At 40.9% G+C, this 17,039-nt stretch overlaps 1 protein-coding gene across 5 annotated transcripts in view; it reads right to left on the reverse strand.

Moving 5' to 3' along the window:
• Positions 1-10,790: 10,790 nt before the first annotated feature.
• The window catches only part of GRID1 (glutamate ionotropic receptor delta type subunit 1), a 700,182-nt gene continuing 693,933 nt past the window's right edge, over positions 10,791-17,039 (reverse strand). For 4 of the 5 annotated variants that reach the window (XM_081913537.1, XM_081913538.1, XM_081913536.1 and 1 more), the window contains one exon: positions 10,791-11,515. In XM_081913537.1, the coding sequence (XP_081769663.1) occupies positions 11,087-11,515 (429 nt within the window). In that variant the 3' untranslated portion in view covers positions 10,791-11,086. The remainder of the gene's footprint in view (positions 11,516-17,039) is intronic. The other variant, XM_081913540.1, reaches the window with a different exon arrangement.

A 17,039-nucleotide genomic window follows, 5' to 3' on the forward strand; every position in this document is an offset into this window, starting at 1 on the left:
ATAAACAGAATGTGCAAACAAGATTGAACTTTACCGCACATGCACCCAGCTTGACACATGGTGGATCTGGAGCTAATCTGGCCTCTATTTGCATTTTATAATTGCCTACCATAAATTTTTAAAGGCATAATAAAATCCCTATTAAAATTTGAAAACAAGATTGCAAACATGACTCTGTATGGAAAACATCCGCACCTCTTTCCATTGAAGTTGCTGCTTAAAAATGACAAGAGCAACATCTTGGCCACATTTTGCATTGATCTGCTTGTCCTGCTGCCATTGGCCAGCTTGCACACACAAGGGCTCTGTTCACACAACCTATATACTCAAAGGAGCTGTATAATGTCACACACACTCATGATTTGGCAGGCCTGGAGAGCTTGTGTCCTTGAGGTAGGAAGGAGTCTTATGGCATGCTTTTAGGACTTCTCTGGAGCTACCGCGGCTTTCTTCCTCACATTTTCTTATATCTACCATGGTCATATGTAATGTATTCATAATGCCATGGACCTTGTGCCACAAAGTTCACTTGTGGGCATTTCGTAGTGCTATAAATATCAAGAAGTGATGGTGCAGAGAGATTCAGCTCCGTGAACAATGCCATCTAACACAAAAACACAAACAGCCCCAGAAGCAAGATGAATGCTGGTATGTATTGGCAAATAGGAAGAGGGGTGCAAGTGCTGCTGAATCATGCCCAAGGCCCGTTTAACCATACATCCTGTTCTTTCATTGCATAACCAGATGCCTATGGGAAGCCCGCAATATGAGACCCCTTTCAGTAAAGGCAGAACGACACCTTACAAAGAACATTGGCAATACAGTACTTGTTAGGCTAGGCTACATAATTCATGTGGCAGCGAAGGTGGCAAAGAAGAACTAATTTGCAGCTTCCATTGTATCCTCAAGGAACTGTGCAACTGAATTGATTCAGGTGGTCTGGAGACTGTCCATGCCACAAATGTCTTTGAGGATCAAGTCATTCAGCTCCACAGTGCCTTGGGTGCCACAGTTGTTGCACCCTCTATCAAAAGTGTTCAAAACAGCATCTCCTTGTATTCCAACAGGCATGGGAACCTTTGGCCTGTGGCCTGCTGGTCCTTCTCATTGGCGTGACAAGCCATTATGACCAAGCCATGCCTGATATCATATAGGACAGGTAAAAGGTAACTGGGCTGAGCTGGCCCTAAAGGGGCTTCTGAAGCACCACATATCAGCAGATCAGTGGGGCTCCAAAGAGTACTGTGTCTTTGCAAGTGAAGCTGTCCTTTGCAAGCCATGACAATCAGCTGATTGTCAAAGTTCTGTGTCACCTGATGTCAAATTTGGCACGCGGGGAGTATGGGGGATAAGGATCTGGCCCACCAACCTGATAAGTGATAAGGATCAGGCCTGCCAGCTGCCTATTCTGCTTTGGGCTGGGGGTAAAGAAGATCCTCAGGATCTTCTTTTTTATAGAATATTTATTTAAATTTTCAATAATAATACAATGAAAAGAAAAAGAAAAAATAACAAAAATACAAAAATAAAAATAATTAAAAACACACAGAATTTCCATTACTTATTTTCCTTTAACTTATTTCCCGGACCTCCTCATACCTCCCTTTTTTGTATTCCAATTCAGATTGTTAGTTCAGCAAATCCTTACCATTAAATTTTTACCTATTTCTAAACCTTTTTTTTCATATTCTCTTAAAGCATTACAGCTGGAAACCACTTAATTTCTATCCAACATCATTCTAACATTCATTAATTTTACAATATTTCTGTAAATAGTCTTTAAATTTCTTCCAATCTTCTTCCGCCGACTCTTCTCCCTGGTCTCAGATTCTGCCAGTCATTTCTGCCAATCCCATATAGTCCATCACCTTCATCTGCCATTCTTCCAGAGTGGGTAGGTCTTGTGTCTTCCAGTACTTTGCAATAAGTATTCTTGCTGCTGTTGTAGCATACATAAAGAAAGTTCTATCCTTCTTTGGCACCAATTGGCCAACCATGCCCAGGAGAAAGGCGTCTGGTTTCTTCAGGAGGGTATATTTAAATACCTTTTTCATTTCATTATAGATCATTTCCCAGAAAGCCTTAATCCTTGGGCACGTCCACCAAAGGTGAAAGAATGTACCTTCATTTTCTTTACATTTCCAACATTTATTATCGGGCAAATGATAAATTTTTGCAAGCTTGACTGGGGTCATGTACCACCTGTATATCATTTTCATAATATTCTCTCTTAAGGCATTACATGCCGTAAACTTCATCCCTGTGGTCCATAACTGTTCCCAGTCAGCAAACATAATGTTATGTCCAACATCTTGTGCCCATTTAATTATAGCAGATTTCACCGTTTCATCCGGAGTGTTCGATCTTCAGGATCTTCAGATGGCGGAGTCAAATGTGTAATTTGTCCCTTAAGTTGAATTAGGTCTTATGATGTGTGGGAGATGATCTCTTCACAGTGCTGCTGTTTTCAACAACAGCTCCATGTTCCTTGTACCATGTAATTCAACCACAATTTACCATGTAATTCAACCACAAGCACACACACATTTCAGTTTCTCATTCCATCAAGAAGAAAGAGAAAGAGTGATTGCAAACAGGCTTTCCCGTTAAAACTCTGTACCTGCATCATGGAGTGGTTGCACTTTTCTCTGCACTCATCCTTGGACAACTCTACTGGTGCAAGTCCCATGAATGTCAAACCAAAGCTTTTGAGGATAAAGCTCTTCAGCCCCTGCTTGTTTTTAATGAGTAAAATCGGAAAGCACAGAACAAAGCAACTTCAATCAAAATTAATTTTGATTGCTTTATATATTGTTCATGACCTCCGGGTGTCAGGAACTAATGTTCCATAACCTGAAGTTTCGGATTAATAAACTAATTAAGGTTTCTGCTCAAGGTATCCCACTCGGCTTAAAAGTAATACTCACCGTTTAATTCCACTTGCAGAAATGACTGCAATGAAAGTGAGCATTCAGGAAAAGCTGCAGAGAGAGAGTTTTATAAAGCTGCAAGAACTTGCATCAGAAAGCTCAGATATCAGATCCCTTGTAGCACATAGTCAAATAGCTTCTCTTCCGGTAAGCTGGCAGTTCGTCATGTGCTTTCTTTGAATAATCAGGAAAAGCTGCAGAGAGAGAGTTTTATAAAGCTGCAAGAACTTGCATCAGAAAGCTCAGATATCAGATCCCTTGTAGCACATAGTCAAATAGCTTCTCTTCCGGTAAGCTGGCAGTTCGTCATGTGCTTTCTTTGAATAATCAGCATCATTACCTGAATAGGCCTTCAGAGCGAGCCGAGGTGATCAGTGGCTGCATTAAACTGTCAGCAGCCCAGACTGACAGATCTGTGGGCTGCAAACACAGCTGCATGCAGCAACAACAAAAAAGGATGAGGCTTTTATTCCCTAAAAAGCAATGTGGGGCTTGTTTCACAAACAAAACCTTTGCAATCTCTAAAACACTGTTTCCCCTCCCACCTTTTTGTTAGAATAAATGTGCAGCCCATTTGGGGTAAGAAATTGTTTCCTGAGATCTTGGCTTGACAGGCCTTCACATTGTACCTTGTGTCAGATATTACTATTATGCAGACGGCGAAAACTTCTTATTGATCCAAATGCTCTGTAGAAACTTCATTTGAAAAGCCTGTCTGACATTTTGATTTGATTCACCTGGCAATGCCAGGAATGTAAATGAGAGAGGGGGAAACCTAATTATAATGGTTCTTCCTGACAAGCTCTTGAGGAAAAGCCGCCCTGTTAATGTAGTTTGGAGGAGATTATATACACCTTCTAGGTTTGGGGGAGCAATGCAATTTGCTCTGCACCTCAACGCCAACTTACCAGATGTGCACTTTCTGAAACAATATGCAAACTGAAACACTGCCACATCCTTTGGCATTCACACCTCTTTGAATTTTGCAGTGCCGTTCTCCATCCCAGTAATGTGCACAAAAGCCTATATGCTAGGAAAAGTGTGCATCTTAACGCATATATTAGAGAAAACAGTGTACAAAAGTTAGGTGAAATTGCTTTGCAAAAAGGTGAATAATATTAGTCACAACTGCATACAAAAATGTATATATTAGCAGAAAATGGCACTAAAGTGCTGATCATTTTCCGTTATAATTCTTTTGTTTTTCTTTTAAATCATAAACTTAAGTTGGAGAACTGAACTGAAGAATAGGAAATGGGGAGAAACAAAAAATTACATATCTGCCCATCCCTAGCCCCTTCCGAAACCAGGGCCAACTTTACGCTTTGTGGCAATTTCTTTAGGAAGCATACATGCAATGCTGAAGAAGGAGCTCCTTCTTCAACCACTACCGCTGTCACAAGTCTCAGTAAGTTAGGAGCCCATGAAAATTTGTTCAGTTGTGACTCATAAATGACATTCCAAATCCATAGCCCGAGGAGGAGTTTTCAAGCCATCTCTTGATCCAGCCAGTCTTGTTCTCAACAAAAGACACAGACACAGACACAAACTGCAGTCAGTTCCAGTTGTGGTGTGTATGTGTTTAGAAACAAATACATATTGTAAAGCAGCATTTTCAACCTTGCCTGCAACTGAAATAAAATCTAGATGTCTTGTGCTCAAAATATAATAGCTGGAAAATAATATCCTGGAAAAGAGCACATGGAAAGCCCTTCAAAACAGCATTAAAATGTTTCATCAGAAAGAACACATTTCTGAAATCCAATGCAATTTCAACTATGTGAAAAGAATGACTTAGTGCCTCCAGGGCCTCATCATACATTACCCTAGTGGCGCAGGATCTGCTTTCTGTGGTTTCCAGCCAAACTGCTTGCAGTTTTGTTTTGAAACCTGGAACCATGTTGGTATGCCCAGTCATACAGTCCTATTTTTCCCCTTGGCAATTATTGGATTGGGAGTACCTATGCAGCTGAGCACACACACACACACACACACACACACACTATAGTGTTCCAGTATAATGCCTTCATATTCATTATAGTGCACATAACATTCATTCATGTGCATTCATGTACACCGCAATCAGGATCTATCCATCTGAACCAGCCAATTTGAATTCTTCAACAAGGTAGGGAGGAATGTGGATGGTGAAGGAGGAAAAGTTTTGTCCTGGCAAATAGGCCTCAGTACCATTCACTAACTTCTGTTGGGAGAGTTTCTTTGCATAATGGCCTGGAGAGCTGATACAGTGGTACCTCGGGTTAAGAACTTAATTCGTTCTGGAGGTCTGTTCTTAACCTGAAACTGTTCTTAACCTGAGGTACTACTTTAGCTAATGGGGCCTCCTGCTGCCGCCACACCGCCACCATGCAATTTATATTCTTATCCTGAAGCAAAGTTCTTAACCTGAGGTAGTATTTCTGGGTTAGTGGAGTCTGTAACCTGAAGTGTCTGTAACCTGAAGCATCTGTAGCCTGCGGTACCACTGTATCTCTATCAACCTTTAGTTGGAGCTTGAGAAGTGTGGAGATTCAAAGTCTGTAGTGAATGTTTTTGAAATGTGCTGATAATATAAAGCATGTGTTTGGGGCAGCAATACCCAACGGTGAACAATGGCAACACTGAGGGGCAAAAAGTCAGCTCTGGCTGAAGCCAAATGCTGCTGAATGAACTGCTTGGTAACTTATTACTGGCAGTTTGCTTGGCGTTGTTTGTTGGTGCTTCCTTCAACATTGCATATACTGCCGGGGGCAGGGGGGGCACGAAAAGAAGCCATCTCTTGTTCTGCTTATATTATCAACTTCATCTTAAGTGCTTCAGGGCACTCAAAGCACACTCAAATCCCTCACGAAAACATTACAGTCTAGCCATTTTGTTGGCAAATAGCCCAAACTGCTCTATAAGTTGCAATTCAGTTTCTTTTCACATAGTTGGACTACAAGCAAAGTGGAAGAAGCAGAAGTCTTTTCTAAATCTTGAAAAACATGGAAGAAAGAAAAAAGGAGAGAGAGAAGAGGGATTGGGTTGGATCTAGAATACATTAGTTACACTTAGATCCCATTGAAATCAAGAGGACGTATTTCATGACAAATTATTCCAACTGAGTGCAGTGTGACATAAGTGTAACTAATTTGGTCTGGATCCATTCCATTATTCTTGTTTTGAAGCTAGCAGCTTTCTATCCTCTGTGTTATAATGTATTTTTTAACAAAAAGACTGATGTCAAAGACACTTGAATTAGAGCTTCATGACCAGAAGAGAATGATATTTATGACAGAATGCTGGCCCTTCATTGTACCCATTTTAATGAGTAATGAAATTACAGTCGTTACCCTGAATAGCCTGCGTTTGACAAATCCAGATTAGAGGAATAGAGCAACTCACTCTACTTAAGGAACACCTAGATATCTTGATGCTGCAGGGAATCTATAAAAAATATTTTTTAAAAATATAATTGGTTCTCTGATTGGGATTTTCTTTGGTGTGGGAAGATGTTGTGTTTCTTTCCACAAACTTCCCTTTTGTGAAATCAGCATTAGTTAGCTTCTTTCCCCTTGTCATCACAATAGGCTTCCTTTCATTGTAGGCTGAACTTCCTGCAGCAGAGAGTCTGTTCCCTATGAGATTTGGAAGAGCAGGGATACTTCATCATGCATGGAGCTTGTAAGGCCTAACTCTGTTAAAATAAATATGATTTAATCTTGTGGTATGTTTCATTCCTTGAAATTTCAAACTGTTTTAAAATTCATAGGAGAATTCTTGGCAGTCTACATGTAAAAGAATCTGCTTGGTAAAGTAGCAAGATTTCAAATATGAACAAATGTCAGTATAGTTTTCACGTGAAGAGAGACTTTGCTATGGAGATGATGACAGTGATTTTGTCTTCTCTGAGCATCATCTCCCTATAATAGCCACAAACGCAGATCTATGACCTTTGCCATGCTGGCCTTCTGTATCTTCCTTGTGTCCAGTCTGAAGCTCCTCAGTAATATCACACGTGGTCCTGTTCTTCCATTCTTTTCCTGAAGGACCCACTAGTATTCACATAAGGCCAGGAAACGTCTTAAAGCAAGCAATTTTTGAACACATTCTCAAACAGAGCAGATTATCTGAGCCTCTGTAGAATCATTTGGAACAATTAAATACTATATATGAATATTGCAATGGGGTGACTGAGGAACATCACCCTGTAGCTTTTTTCCAACGCTCATCTAAATCCATCTTTCGTTTCACTGTCTCCAGGGTTGACACAACCATCTGTTGAGGCGTTTAATGATTTTTGGAGAACTCCAAAGGGGAAACAAAGAAAACCAAATCTGTACCAAGTAGCACAGGGCCAATTAAAAAGCAAAGCAAATAAATAGAGGTGAGAATATTTCTGTATTTTCCAAAAAATAAAATCAGAATATATTTTTATTCCACATTTTCTCTTCCCCCCTAGGTAAATCTAGTAGTAGTAGTAATTTTATTTATACCCCGCCCATCTAGCTGGGTTTCCCCAGCCACTCTCGGTGGTTCCCAACAGAATATTTAAAACATCAAACATTAAAAACTTCCCTAAACAGGATTGCCTTCAGATGTCTTCTAAAAGTCAGATAGTTATTTATTTCTTTGACATCTGATGGGAGGGCGTTCCACAGGGCAGGTGCCACTACCAAGAAGACCCTCTCCCTGGTTTCCTGTAGCTTCACTTCTCACAGGGAGGGAAACGCCAGAAGGCCCTTGGCGCTGGATCTCAGTGTCCGGGCAGAATGATGGGGGTGGAGACGCTCCTTCAGGTATACAGGACTGAGGCCGTTTAGAGCTTTAAGTGTTTTGAATGCCTTGCTTCAGATTATAATATCTGGAAACAGGATCTTTATTTCTTTGTTCATCTGAGGTGGCTTTCCATGAAGCCTATGCCATTTAGTATATGAAGATCCGACATGACCTATAACTAAAATGCTGAGTGCATGCCAGCATTCTTTATTTTAAAACAATAAACAGCAGATTGTGAAGCAAATTCATGATTATTAATTTTAAAAAGTTTTTCAATTAAGTTGACTTGCACCAGTTGCCCTGGCTTCCCACTCATTGCAAGGGAGGCTTTGTAACTCATTGGCAGAACTCACACTTCACATATAACAAGGTCCCAGGAGCAACATGCAAATAGCATATACATTTAAAGACTTTCAGGTACCAGGCAGAGATTCCATACCTACCAAGTGTCATGGGGGGAAAATGGAACATCTCGTTTTTTTGTGTGAGATTGCAACGACCATTTAGGGTACCACGATCTCACATGCTCCATGGCGAGTCACGTGATCCATGCTGCCATCTTGCCCTGAAAAAAGCATGAAATCATGGTGCAAGTCATGTGACTCCCCCTGGAGCACATCCTGGTTTTTGATCTGAAAAGTATGGGATGCTGGGACAGAACCAACACTCTGAGGAGATCTAGTTCTTCATTCAGCAGTCCTGGTCATCATAAGTCAGACCCACTCTCCTGATCTATTGTCAAATGCTGGGTAAAAGACAGTGATGTTTAGATCTAATTGTATAGGCAAGCTGGCCCCGTTCACTAAGGCTGCCTAATGGAAAGTTAATTGTAGAGCAGTGGAAAGGCATATAATGTGAATGAGCTAGAAACAGTGGCAGATATATAGGTGTCAGGCAGCTATGCTGGGGCTGCAGAGTTAGGCATTTGGGGACGTCATGCAGATGTGAATCAACCAGGGAGTGGTGACCGAAAAAAAGATGGAAGGCATTGAAATTTCTGAGAGTGACTTATTATCTTGGGAAATTGCTGAAAAAGCAATGCTTTTGTAGTCCTCCCCCCACCCCCGGTATATGTTTCTTCAAGTAACTATGCAAGGCAATATAAGAGGCAACCAATGAAACCTTTATTTATCCAAAAGTACAACTCAAGACTCTTATGCTGACTAATTATTTTAAGGGATCTAATAGGCATATCTGCTTTTGATCAGTCACATGTTTTTCCCCCCCACACCCTCCATTAACACAGATAGTGATTTTGTTGCACCATACCAAGTTCGCCTGCATTTTCCACCTAGTGGTGCTCTGCTAGGAACCAGATCTGGCTGTTTATGAAAAGAACAAATTGAGTGAGAGCAATTTCTGTGTTATTCAAATCCTCAGATCTGATGCTTGCCGAGCTGCAAATGGAAAGAGGGCAAAATAACACGAGCCAACCAACTCATTGTGTACATTTGAGATGAAAAGGATGGAAGGGGTTTTTAAAATCCATATTCAATTTTGCTGATAATTTTCCTACCAAAAGTAATCATAACTTCTGCAACTGCTAATACATAGGCTAAAGGTGTAACAACTTTAGTGGGTCATTAGAAACCATAGGTGGGAAAACCCGGACATGTGCTCTTGTGGGGGACCAACATGTCCATCCAGGCAGATTTTAAAGGAAATGTCTGGGTTTTGGAGGGTTTTTTGGGCTTGGACTTGGGCTCGGGCAGGTTGGGCTAAGACAGGCATCCCCAAACACGGCCCTCCAGATGTTTTGGGACTACAACTCCCTGTTAGCTTGGGATGATGGGAGCTGCAGTCTCAAAACATCCGGAGGGCCGAGTTGGGGGATGCCTGGGCTAGGGCTTGCTAGCCCAAGCCAGGGAAATAGGCATGGTGGAGACCCCTTGTGCCTCTTTCCCTGACTCAGGCTGTCCTATTTTTTGTTCAAGATACGGCAACCCTAATTGAAGGCGATGACCCAAAACAACTGCCTGAGTTTGTGAGATGGGGCAGAAAAACATACAGCATGATGGTATTACAACAAAGGCGAGCCTGCCTGAATGTTAGAGGAAGAAAGGGATAACCTGACACAGGACTTGTCTAGCTGAATGCCATGCCTAGTCTAAACCACAGAGGAAAATGGAAAACAAAACAGAAGCTGCAATTTCTAATTACCAGATTAGCCATGTCATCCAGAACGAGGCTGTTAACAGAGAATGTTGTTCCTATTAGACAGTGGTCCCCAAAATGTAACAGAAACAAAAAACACCACCAGATCCTAATTGGCCACCGAAGCATGATCACATCCTCCCTGTCAGATAAAGGAACAGATAAGGCTCTATCAAGTCATAGCTCCACCCTATGTGCAACAGAGGAACATGCATACAAAAGAGCCAAACTGCTAAGCAATGGCTGGCAATGAATCTGCAAAACTGTAGAACACATATGCAGATGTCAATCTGACCCAAGAGACTTTTGTGGACATCTACCTGCATTGGGAAGCCTGCACACAAACAGGTGGTTCTGGTTGCCATTCTACTCCATCTCCAGTGCAGCTGCAGGGGCTGTAGAGATAGGGCCTAAGCACAAAAGCTGGGGATGTTTCCCATCAGGAGGCACATTAGGGTTCTGGATTTTGTTCCCCTTTGCCAAATTCCTACAGGTGCAAATGCTGCTCTTCAAACTGGATCCACATACTATCCTACCTACCATCCTACCTTTGTTCAAACGCAAAGTTGGATAGGGCCTTGCATATATATATATATGTGTGTGTGTGTGTGTGTGTGTGTGTGTGTGTGTGTATACACATAAGCACATATTTTTGCAGAAGCTGTGCATACAACACAATGCAATAAAGAATGACCATTTCATCCTTGTCATGAGAAAGGAGTTCTTAATTTATTGTCTGCACAATTTTAGTGGCATTTTAGGCGTTGTTGCATGTGTCTGCACCATTAAATTTCCTAGGAGGACTGTGTTTTTTAATAAAACAGCAGAATCTGGGGCAAGATAAATGAACAGAATGGCAGGACTGGGTTTCCAGCAAGAAATAGCTTTCTCTGCTTTAAAAGTAGGAAATTAGAACATGAACAAAAAAAAAAGGAGTACCAGTTAAAATCTGGAGAAATATTTTACTGCCCTCAGTCCCATTAACAGGTCTTCTTTGGCACTTGAGAATGGTCACAAGTAGTTTGCCTTTTTTTTATTCATAGAGAACAAAATTTACAAAGTCATTCATACATTTTTCTTTTTTTTCTTTTTTTCTTTTGTTTGTTTTTTACTGACTTTGAAAATTGGGAATATTCAAAATACACTTTTTACCCCACTTCATTCTTTCATTATTTACAGATATGTACAAGAAAAATGTAAGAGTTCATTTTAATTGTATTAAAAATCTTTGCTGGTCGATTTCATTATATGGATGTTCCATGGGACGACTCCATGGCTTCTGGAATGACTCCCCCCGGCACAGACTGAAAGGACATTGGGATGGGGGTTTTCACAGGGCTCTGACGAAATAGTCCTCCGTTTGGTGATCTGTGTTTACACTGTATAGAGGGCATGGTAGCTGAGCTGCTCAGAGGCAGCGGCAGGTTGCTACCAGAGGCACCTGTGAGTGTCCTGCTGGCACCATGAGTTGTCTGTTCTGGTAAAAAGGAGGTGACAGAAAGTTGTGTGTTCTGGTATTCACGGACAGGCTCTAGGGTCTGACTGGGTGGCATGCCCCCAATCTCCAAGGCTGAGATTTCGATGGATGCTGGGGAGAGTTGCTTGTGAGCTAAATCTTCATCGATTAAACTGTTCATACGTCTGTGGACCTGTTCCAGGTTCACTTCTTTATCCTATGAGAGAAGAGAGAAAAGTTTATTATTCCTGAAGTATTGGGGAGGCTCTATTCCCATCCAAAGAGAAAGTGGTGACAAATTTTTCTAGTTCCCATGTAGTTTGCCCTTCTCCCCACAGTAAAGCCTAAATGTATGTCTTTGTGGCATCTGGGTCTAGGCTGCTATTATGAAGACTCCTTTGACTATCTTTGCTGATTTAGATCAGCCTTCCATAACTTGTGACCTACCCAGTTAACTCACCAGGCATGTATGATGGGCCACTAGCTATTTAATAAACCTCTCCTTGTTGTTTTCTAACAGTGGAATTAGAAAAGTCGGTGGTTGTCAAACACCTGATAGTATATGACCAGTGGTTTGGGTGTGCTTGATGAGTCACAGGTTGTGTGGACTGATCTAAACATGGTGGCCCAAGCCTTGACAGATGGCAGATCATTTTATTACCCTAACTGTTGATTTCCATAGTATTACAGGCAGGAATCCTTTTGCCTTTAGGTCATTTGATCCTTGCATGGCTAAAACAAAAGCAAATGTCTCTGATATTTCATGGTGTGGACTCTTAAGACCAACTTAATGCCCTTTGATTATATTGTTGCACACCATCACAAGTCTGATTTATTTCACATACCTGCACTGAGAAACCACAATTGGCAGTGGATTCTCAGCGCACACAGCCGATTCTTGATGTACACAGCAACAGATAATGCTCTTTCACTCATGATAGTGTACACTGGTTTCCTCCATTGTTTATGCGAAATGTCGTGCATGAAGTGGCCCTGGGAATGTAAGGGGATAGATGCCAGGATAGTAGTGGTGGGGCAAATAATTTAGCCTTCAGCTTGACAGAAGACTAGCAAATTTGAACTTAACTGTAACCTATGCAAGACATGACCTGTTGTGGACAAAAGTCTCAGAAGTTGATACAGAAAGAAAACACTTGGTATTGGAGATGACAAAGGAGAGGAGGAGCACAAACATTTGTTAAATGTTTGGATATGGATTATGACTATAAATTCAGCATCAGAAAAAAGTAATAAAGCCTACTGTGAATACAAGGAATAGTGTACTCCACAACCCACACCAGATACCCAGGCACTTGCCCCATGCGCTATCCAAATCACCCTGCTTTATATGAAAGTCATATAAGCCAAGAGCCTGTTATGTACTGAAGTTCTCACCCTGGGCCAGCAGGGGGATACTGTAGATAGTTTTCACTCCGGTCCACATATGCAAATAAGGGATTGAAAGTGACATTCAGTGATTGGATAGTTACAGAAAATGGTTACTGTTGCGTTCTAGTGGAGCTCTGTATAAGCAGGCTGGCTGAACCCTTCAGTTCAGTTCAGTTCCGGCCTATGAATAATCAAGAGCTGTTTGAAGAATCGCTGTGTCATCTGTTATGTTCACCCGCAACTTAACAGAGCCAATGCAAGCTGGAGGGACATTTCTTCCTGTCAGATGTTGCTCAGCTGATTAATAAATGTTCAGGAAGCTAGAGGGCAAATAGTTGCCTAACATTAATAGCTTCAACTATGTACAATATAATATTTCCATGGCCCACCACAGAGTTTCCCATTGCTCCAGCCCATTAATGTCTGTAGATAGGAAACAACATGGGACAAGAAAATGATCTGGGTACTCCCAATATGAAGTTTTTCTGGCCCCGTGGAAAGTCAGTAGTGGCACAAGAAGCAATTGTGCTATGGACCATCTCTGTGCACAGAGACATTACGGGAGTAAAGTAGGATAAAGTAGTGAAAATCATGCTACCCCTTTAGTGTCATCCAAGCTTGAAGCAGTTGCAGGTAAATAAGAAAAACCTATCAACAGATATGGCCTGCAAAGCCAGCTTCCTTAATGAACAATTGTGTGCATCTTCCAAAAAGATTCTTCCCTTGACAGTTCATCAAACGTATTTTGAGCGGTGAGCCAATTATGTTTATCTACAACAAACAAGAGTTGTGAGAGACACCAACACTGACATCTATGTTGGGAAGTCTTTTTCTAAAAAGCTAATTGAATAGAAACTAGAATATGTCATTTGTATTTCGAGGCAACATGGCCAGTTGGAGGGGAAATTTTTGCCACTAATATTTAATCAGAAAAACTGGCATTACTCAAATAATTATGGCAACCATATTGGGATTTTATGGGTGGGGAGTGGCAGAGATCTAGCAGTGAGCAAGTGTAAAGAAAAAGGTCAAATTGACCTGTTTTTTTTTTCCTGGTCAGTTGGGTGACTTTATTGCATCAGGATTGGCCTGTATGGGGTACTCAAGTACTCTGTAACTCTGTACTTACATCCTTGTTGTTTATCCAAATAAAAACTCTAAATAAAAGAGGATTGCCAAATACCTGAAGTGGCCCCCATATAATTTGGGTGTGCTATATGAAATCTGAAGAAGCTTTGTCCCATCCCCTCTTTTAAGAAGGGAAAGGGGGGGGGGAGACGATGCCAGTTCATTTGTCTAACTGTCCACTACCTGGATTCAATCAATCAGAGGAAATGATGAATAGTATAGTCCTATAGAGGGAAGTGAGTTTCATTTGTAAGGTGCCCACTTGGTTTTTACAGCAAATGTAGTTTATTTGTAGTGACTTTAAAGGAAGAACATAGGCACACTAGCTAAAAGAGATGAAAACTTTAATATAACAACTTGGCACTTTCCATCTCAGAAGGCATAAGACATGATAATGCCGTTAAATCATATTCCAAATGCCACAAGAAAATGTTTTGTTTTACAGTCCCTAATGAAGATATCAATTTTCATTAGCTTTGAATGTAAAAGAGATTTGTTTTAAGACAGGTGATGCAGAAATGCATCTGCATAATATAGGGAAAGTGAAGAAAAATAGATGGAAATGAAAACAGTGGTATAGCATATATACCTACCGTTCACTATAATGGCACTGTCTTGAATTTAATATGCAGTGAAAAACAATGGATTGCATTAAATGATTTATTTGCCTTAGTGGAAATCACAACCACTTTAAAAAGCTGCGGCACTTAGTTTTGGCTGATCCCCCTATCCACTCAAAACCTCCCATCTCTCATGGCACAATGGCACAATGGGTCAGTGTGTTTGGCTGTTAACCAGAAGGTTGGTGGTTCAAGCCCACCCAGGGACGGCTGTGGGTAGGATTCCTGCATTGCAGGGGGCTGGACTAGATGACCATGGGGGTCCCTTCCAACTCTACAGTTCTCTGATCCCCAAAAGCTGCAACTGAGAGTTGGAACAGATTGAGATATGATGTCAAGGACTGTAATATGCGGTGGCTATCCTGACTTTTGCAAGCAGAAGCAGCTTCTGCTAAGCAAGCCAATGTCTTGTTCCAAAAATCTCACACTGAAGGTGAACATAAATGACTATTGGCCAAGTGGTATCTTAGCACGGTGTGCATATAATCACTTCGTATGATGGTAATCCATGTGGCATGAAGAATTGTACTTCTAGTTTAAAAACTGAGGATGTCAGTCATGTTTCCAAGAACATGGCTGCTTGAAACCTGACCAAAGGCACCCCACGCTTATAATGTATATAACCCATAAGGGAATAATTTTTTTAATAATTCTGCATTCACTCCCTCCGTTAATACTTTCCAATTTGTCTAGTCCATTTGCAAGGCCATAATTCCAATTCATTCTGTCAGAATTTGAGTGGCAGAGGTTTCGTTATTATCGCCTGCCAAAGGGAAGAAATGGGAGTAACATATGCATTTTGTTGTGATTTTAAAGTAACCGCTATGCACTGTTAAGCTAAATAGATGAATAAACAGTTGGCTTTTAATATACATTAATTTACACCCTCATTAGTCAAGGTTTTCAATACTTAGCAAGGTGTAATCACTGAACATAGATACATGTGGAAAACAAGACTCAGTGGTGTACATTAATTTAGCACTGTCAACTGACCTAGTCAAACATCACTTAATGCTACATAAAATTTGCTGACTGCATTCAGAATGCAGTTTTGCTGGGCTTAGTTTGGCAATTGCTGGCACTTATTAAATCAGACTGGAGCTATATTCCAGATCTCTTCTATGTTACGAAGCGACCAAACCTGTTCCAGAAACTACAGGGACCCCCCAGAAGACAAATAATCAAGGCAAGTTAAGCAGACAAATGATGAGATGGTATATAGCATCCATTTATTTATTTAACTATTTGATATCTCAGACTTTTAGCTTAGGCTGGACAAGTGAATACTAAGAGGTGATATTATCGCCATCTACAAATATCTGAAGGGCTGTCACATGGAAGATGGAGCAAGCTTTTTTTGTGTTCCTCCAGAGGACATGAACCGATAGAATCAAATTACAAGGAAAGATATTCTGAGAAAATATTAGGAAGAACTTTCTGATGGTAGTGGGCAGTTGAGAGTGGAATGGACTGTCTCAGAAGGTAGTGGGCTCTCTTTAATTTGATGTTTTTAAACAGAGGCTGGATGGTCATTTGGCAGGGGCGTTTGCTGTGATTCTTGAACTGCAGGGTGTTAGACCAAATGACCATTGGGGTCCCTTCCAAGCCTATGATTCTATGATTCTAACCAGTGGGGTCTTGGAAGCAAAATTGAAGTTGCTAGGCAGGCTGTTGGAAGTCAGGACCTCCATGATAGGTTTCTCATGAATGCTACCAATTCCATTTGCAGAGACAGCCAGACAGCTTTAGCCATGTAGCCTCCATGTGTGAATCAGACATTAGTGTCAGGAGGAAGGGTGGGATTTGTTAGGCACTGGGGAATATTTTGAGACAAGCCAGGCCTGAACAAGAGGGATAGACTCCGCTTGAATCAAGATGGAACCAGACAGTTGTCACTCCATATCAAAAAGGTGGCAGAGCAGCCTTTGAACTGATGGGTGGGGGTACCAGAGGGAGCTGAGCCAAGTCATATTGATACTCTTGCATTCAATTGTAAATATCTAGGCCCATGCTATCATTTACTCTGTGTTAATGGCAGACCCAACAGTTCACATGTGGTTAGATTTTAGCCCCCTTCTTCCAGATCCATTGTGAGACTAAACATTTAAAAATGTAAATATCCAAAGAAGTTTATTAACATACTCTGTTTCAGAAGCCAGTGCAAGGCAAGCTATTTTCAGAATAAATTACTATAGCTTGGAAAAGAAAAGAACAATTGACAAGGTAATAATTGGATGGGAGGTAGTGATCCTCAAACCACAACCATTATTTTGCTGGAAAGTAGAGTGCAAATGTAAAGAAAGTTGGAATGGGCAACTAGATTAGCCCAAGCTAAGGTAGCAAGACAAAACATCTGAGTTTGAAAGAAATGGTGATACAAAGTAAAATAAAGAAAGGCGCAGTAACCAAAATGGGGAAAGAGTGTTATGGGTGAACAAAATAGCTATTAGGCAAGTGGGTTAATATTATTATTAACTGGCATATTATTGGCTAGAAAGCTTCTGCTCAAATGTTTTAACTGTCTTATATGACAACCCCCCCCCCCGTTGTGGTGGATTTATTTTTATGCAACAATGGAAATCTAAACACATATAGGAATTTCTA

Source organism: Podarcis melisellensis (genome assembly GCF_964234715.1).
Source record: "Podarcis melisellensis genome assembly, chromosome: 5".
Classification (NCBI taxonomy): domain Eukaryota; kingdom Metazoa; phylum Chordata; class Lepidosauria; order Squamata; family Lacertidae; genus Podarcis; species Podarcis melisellensis.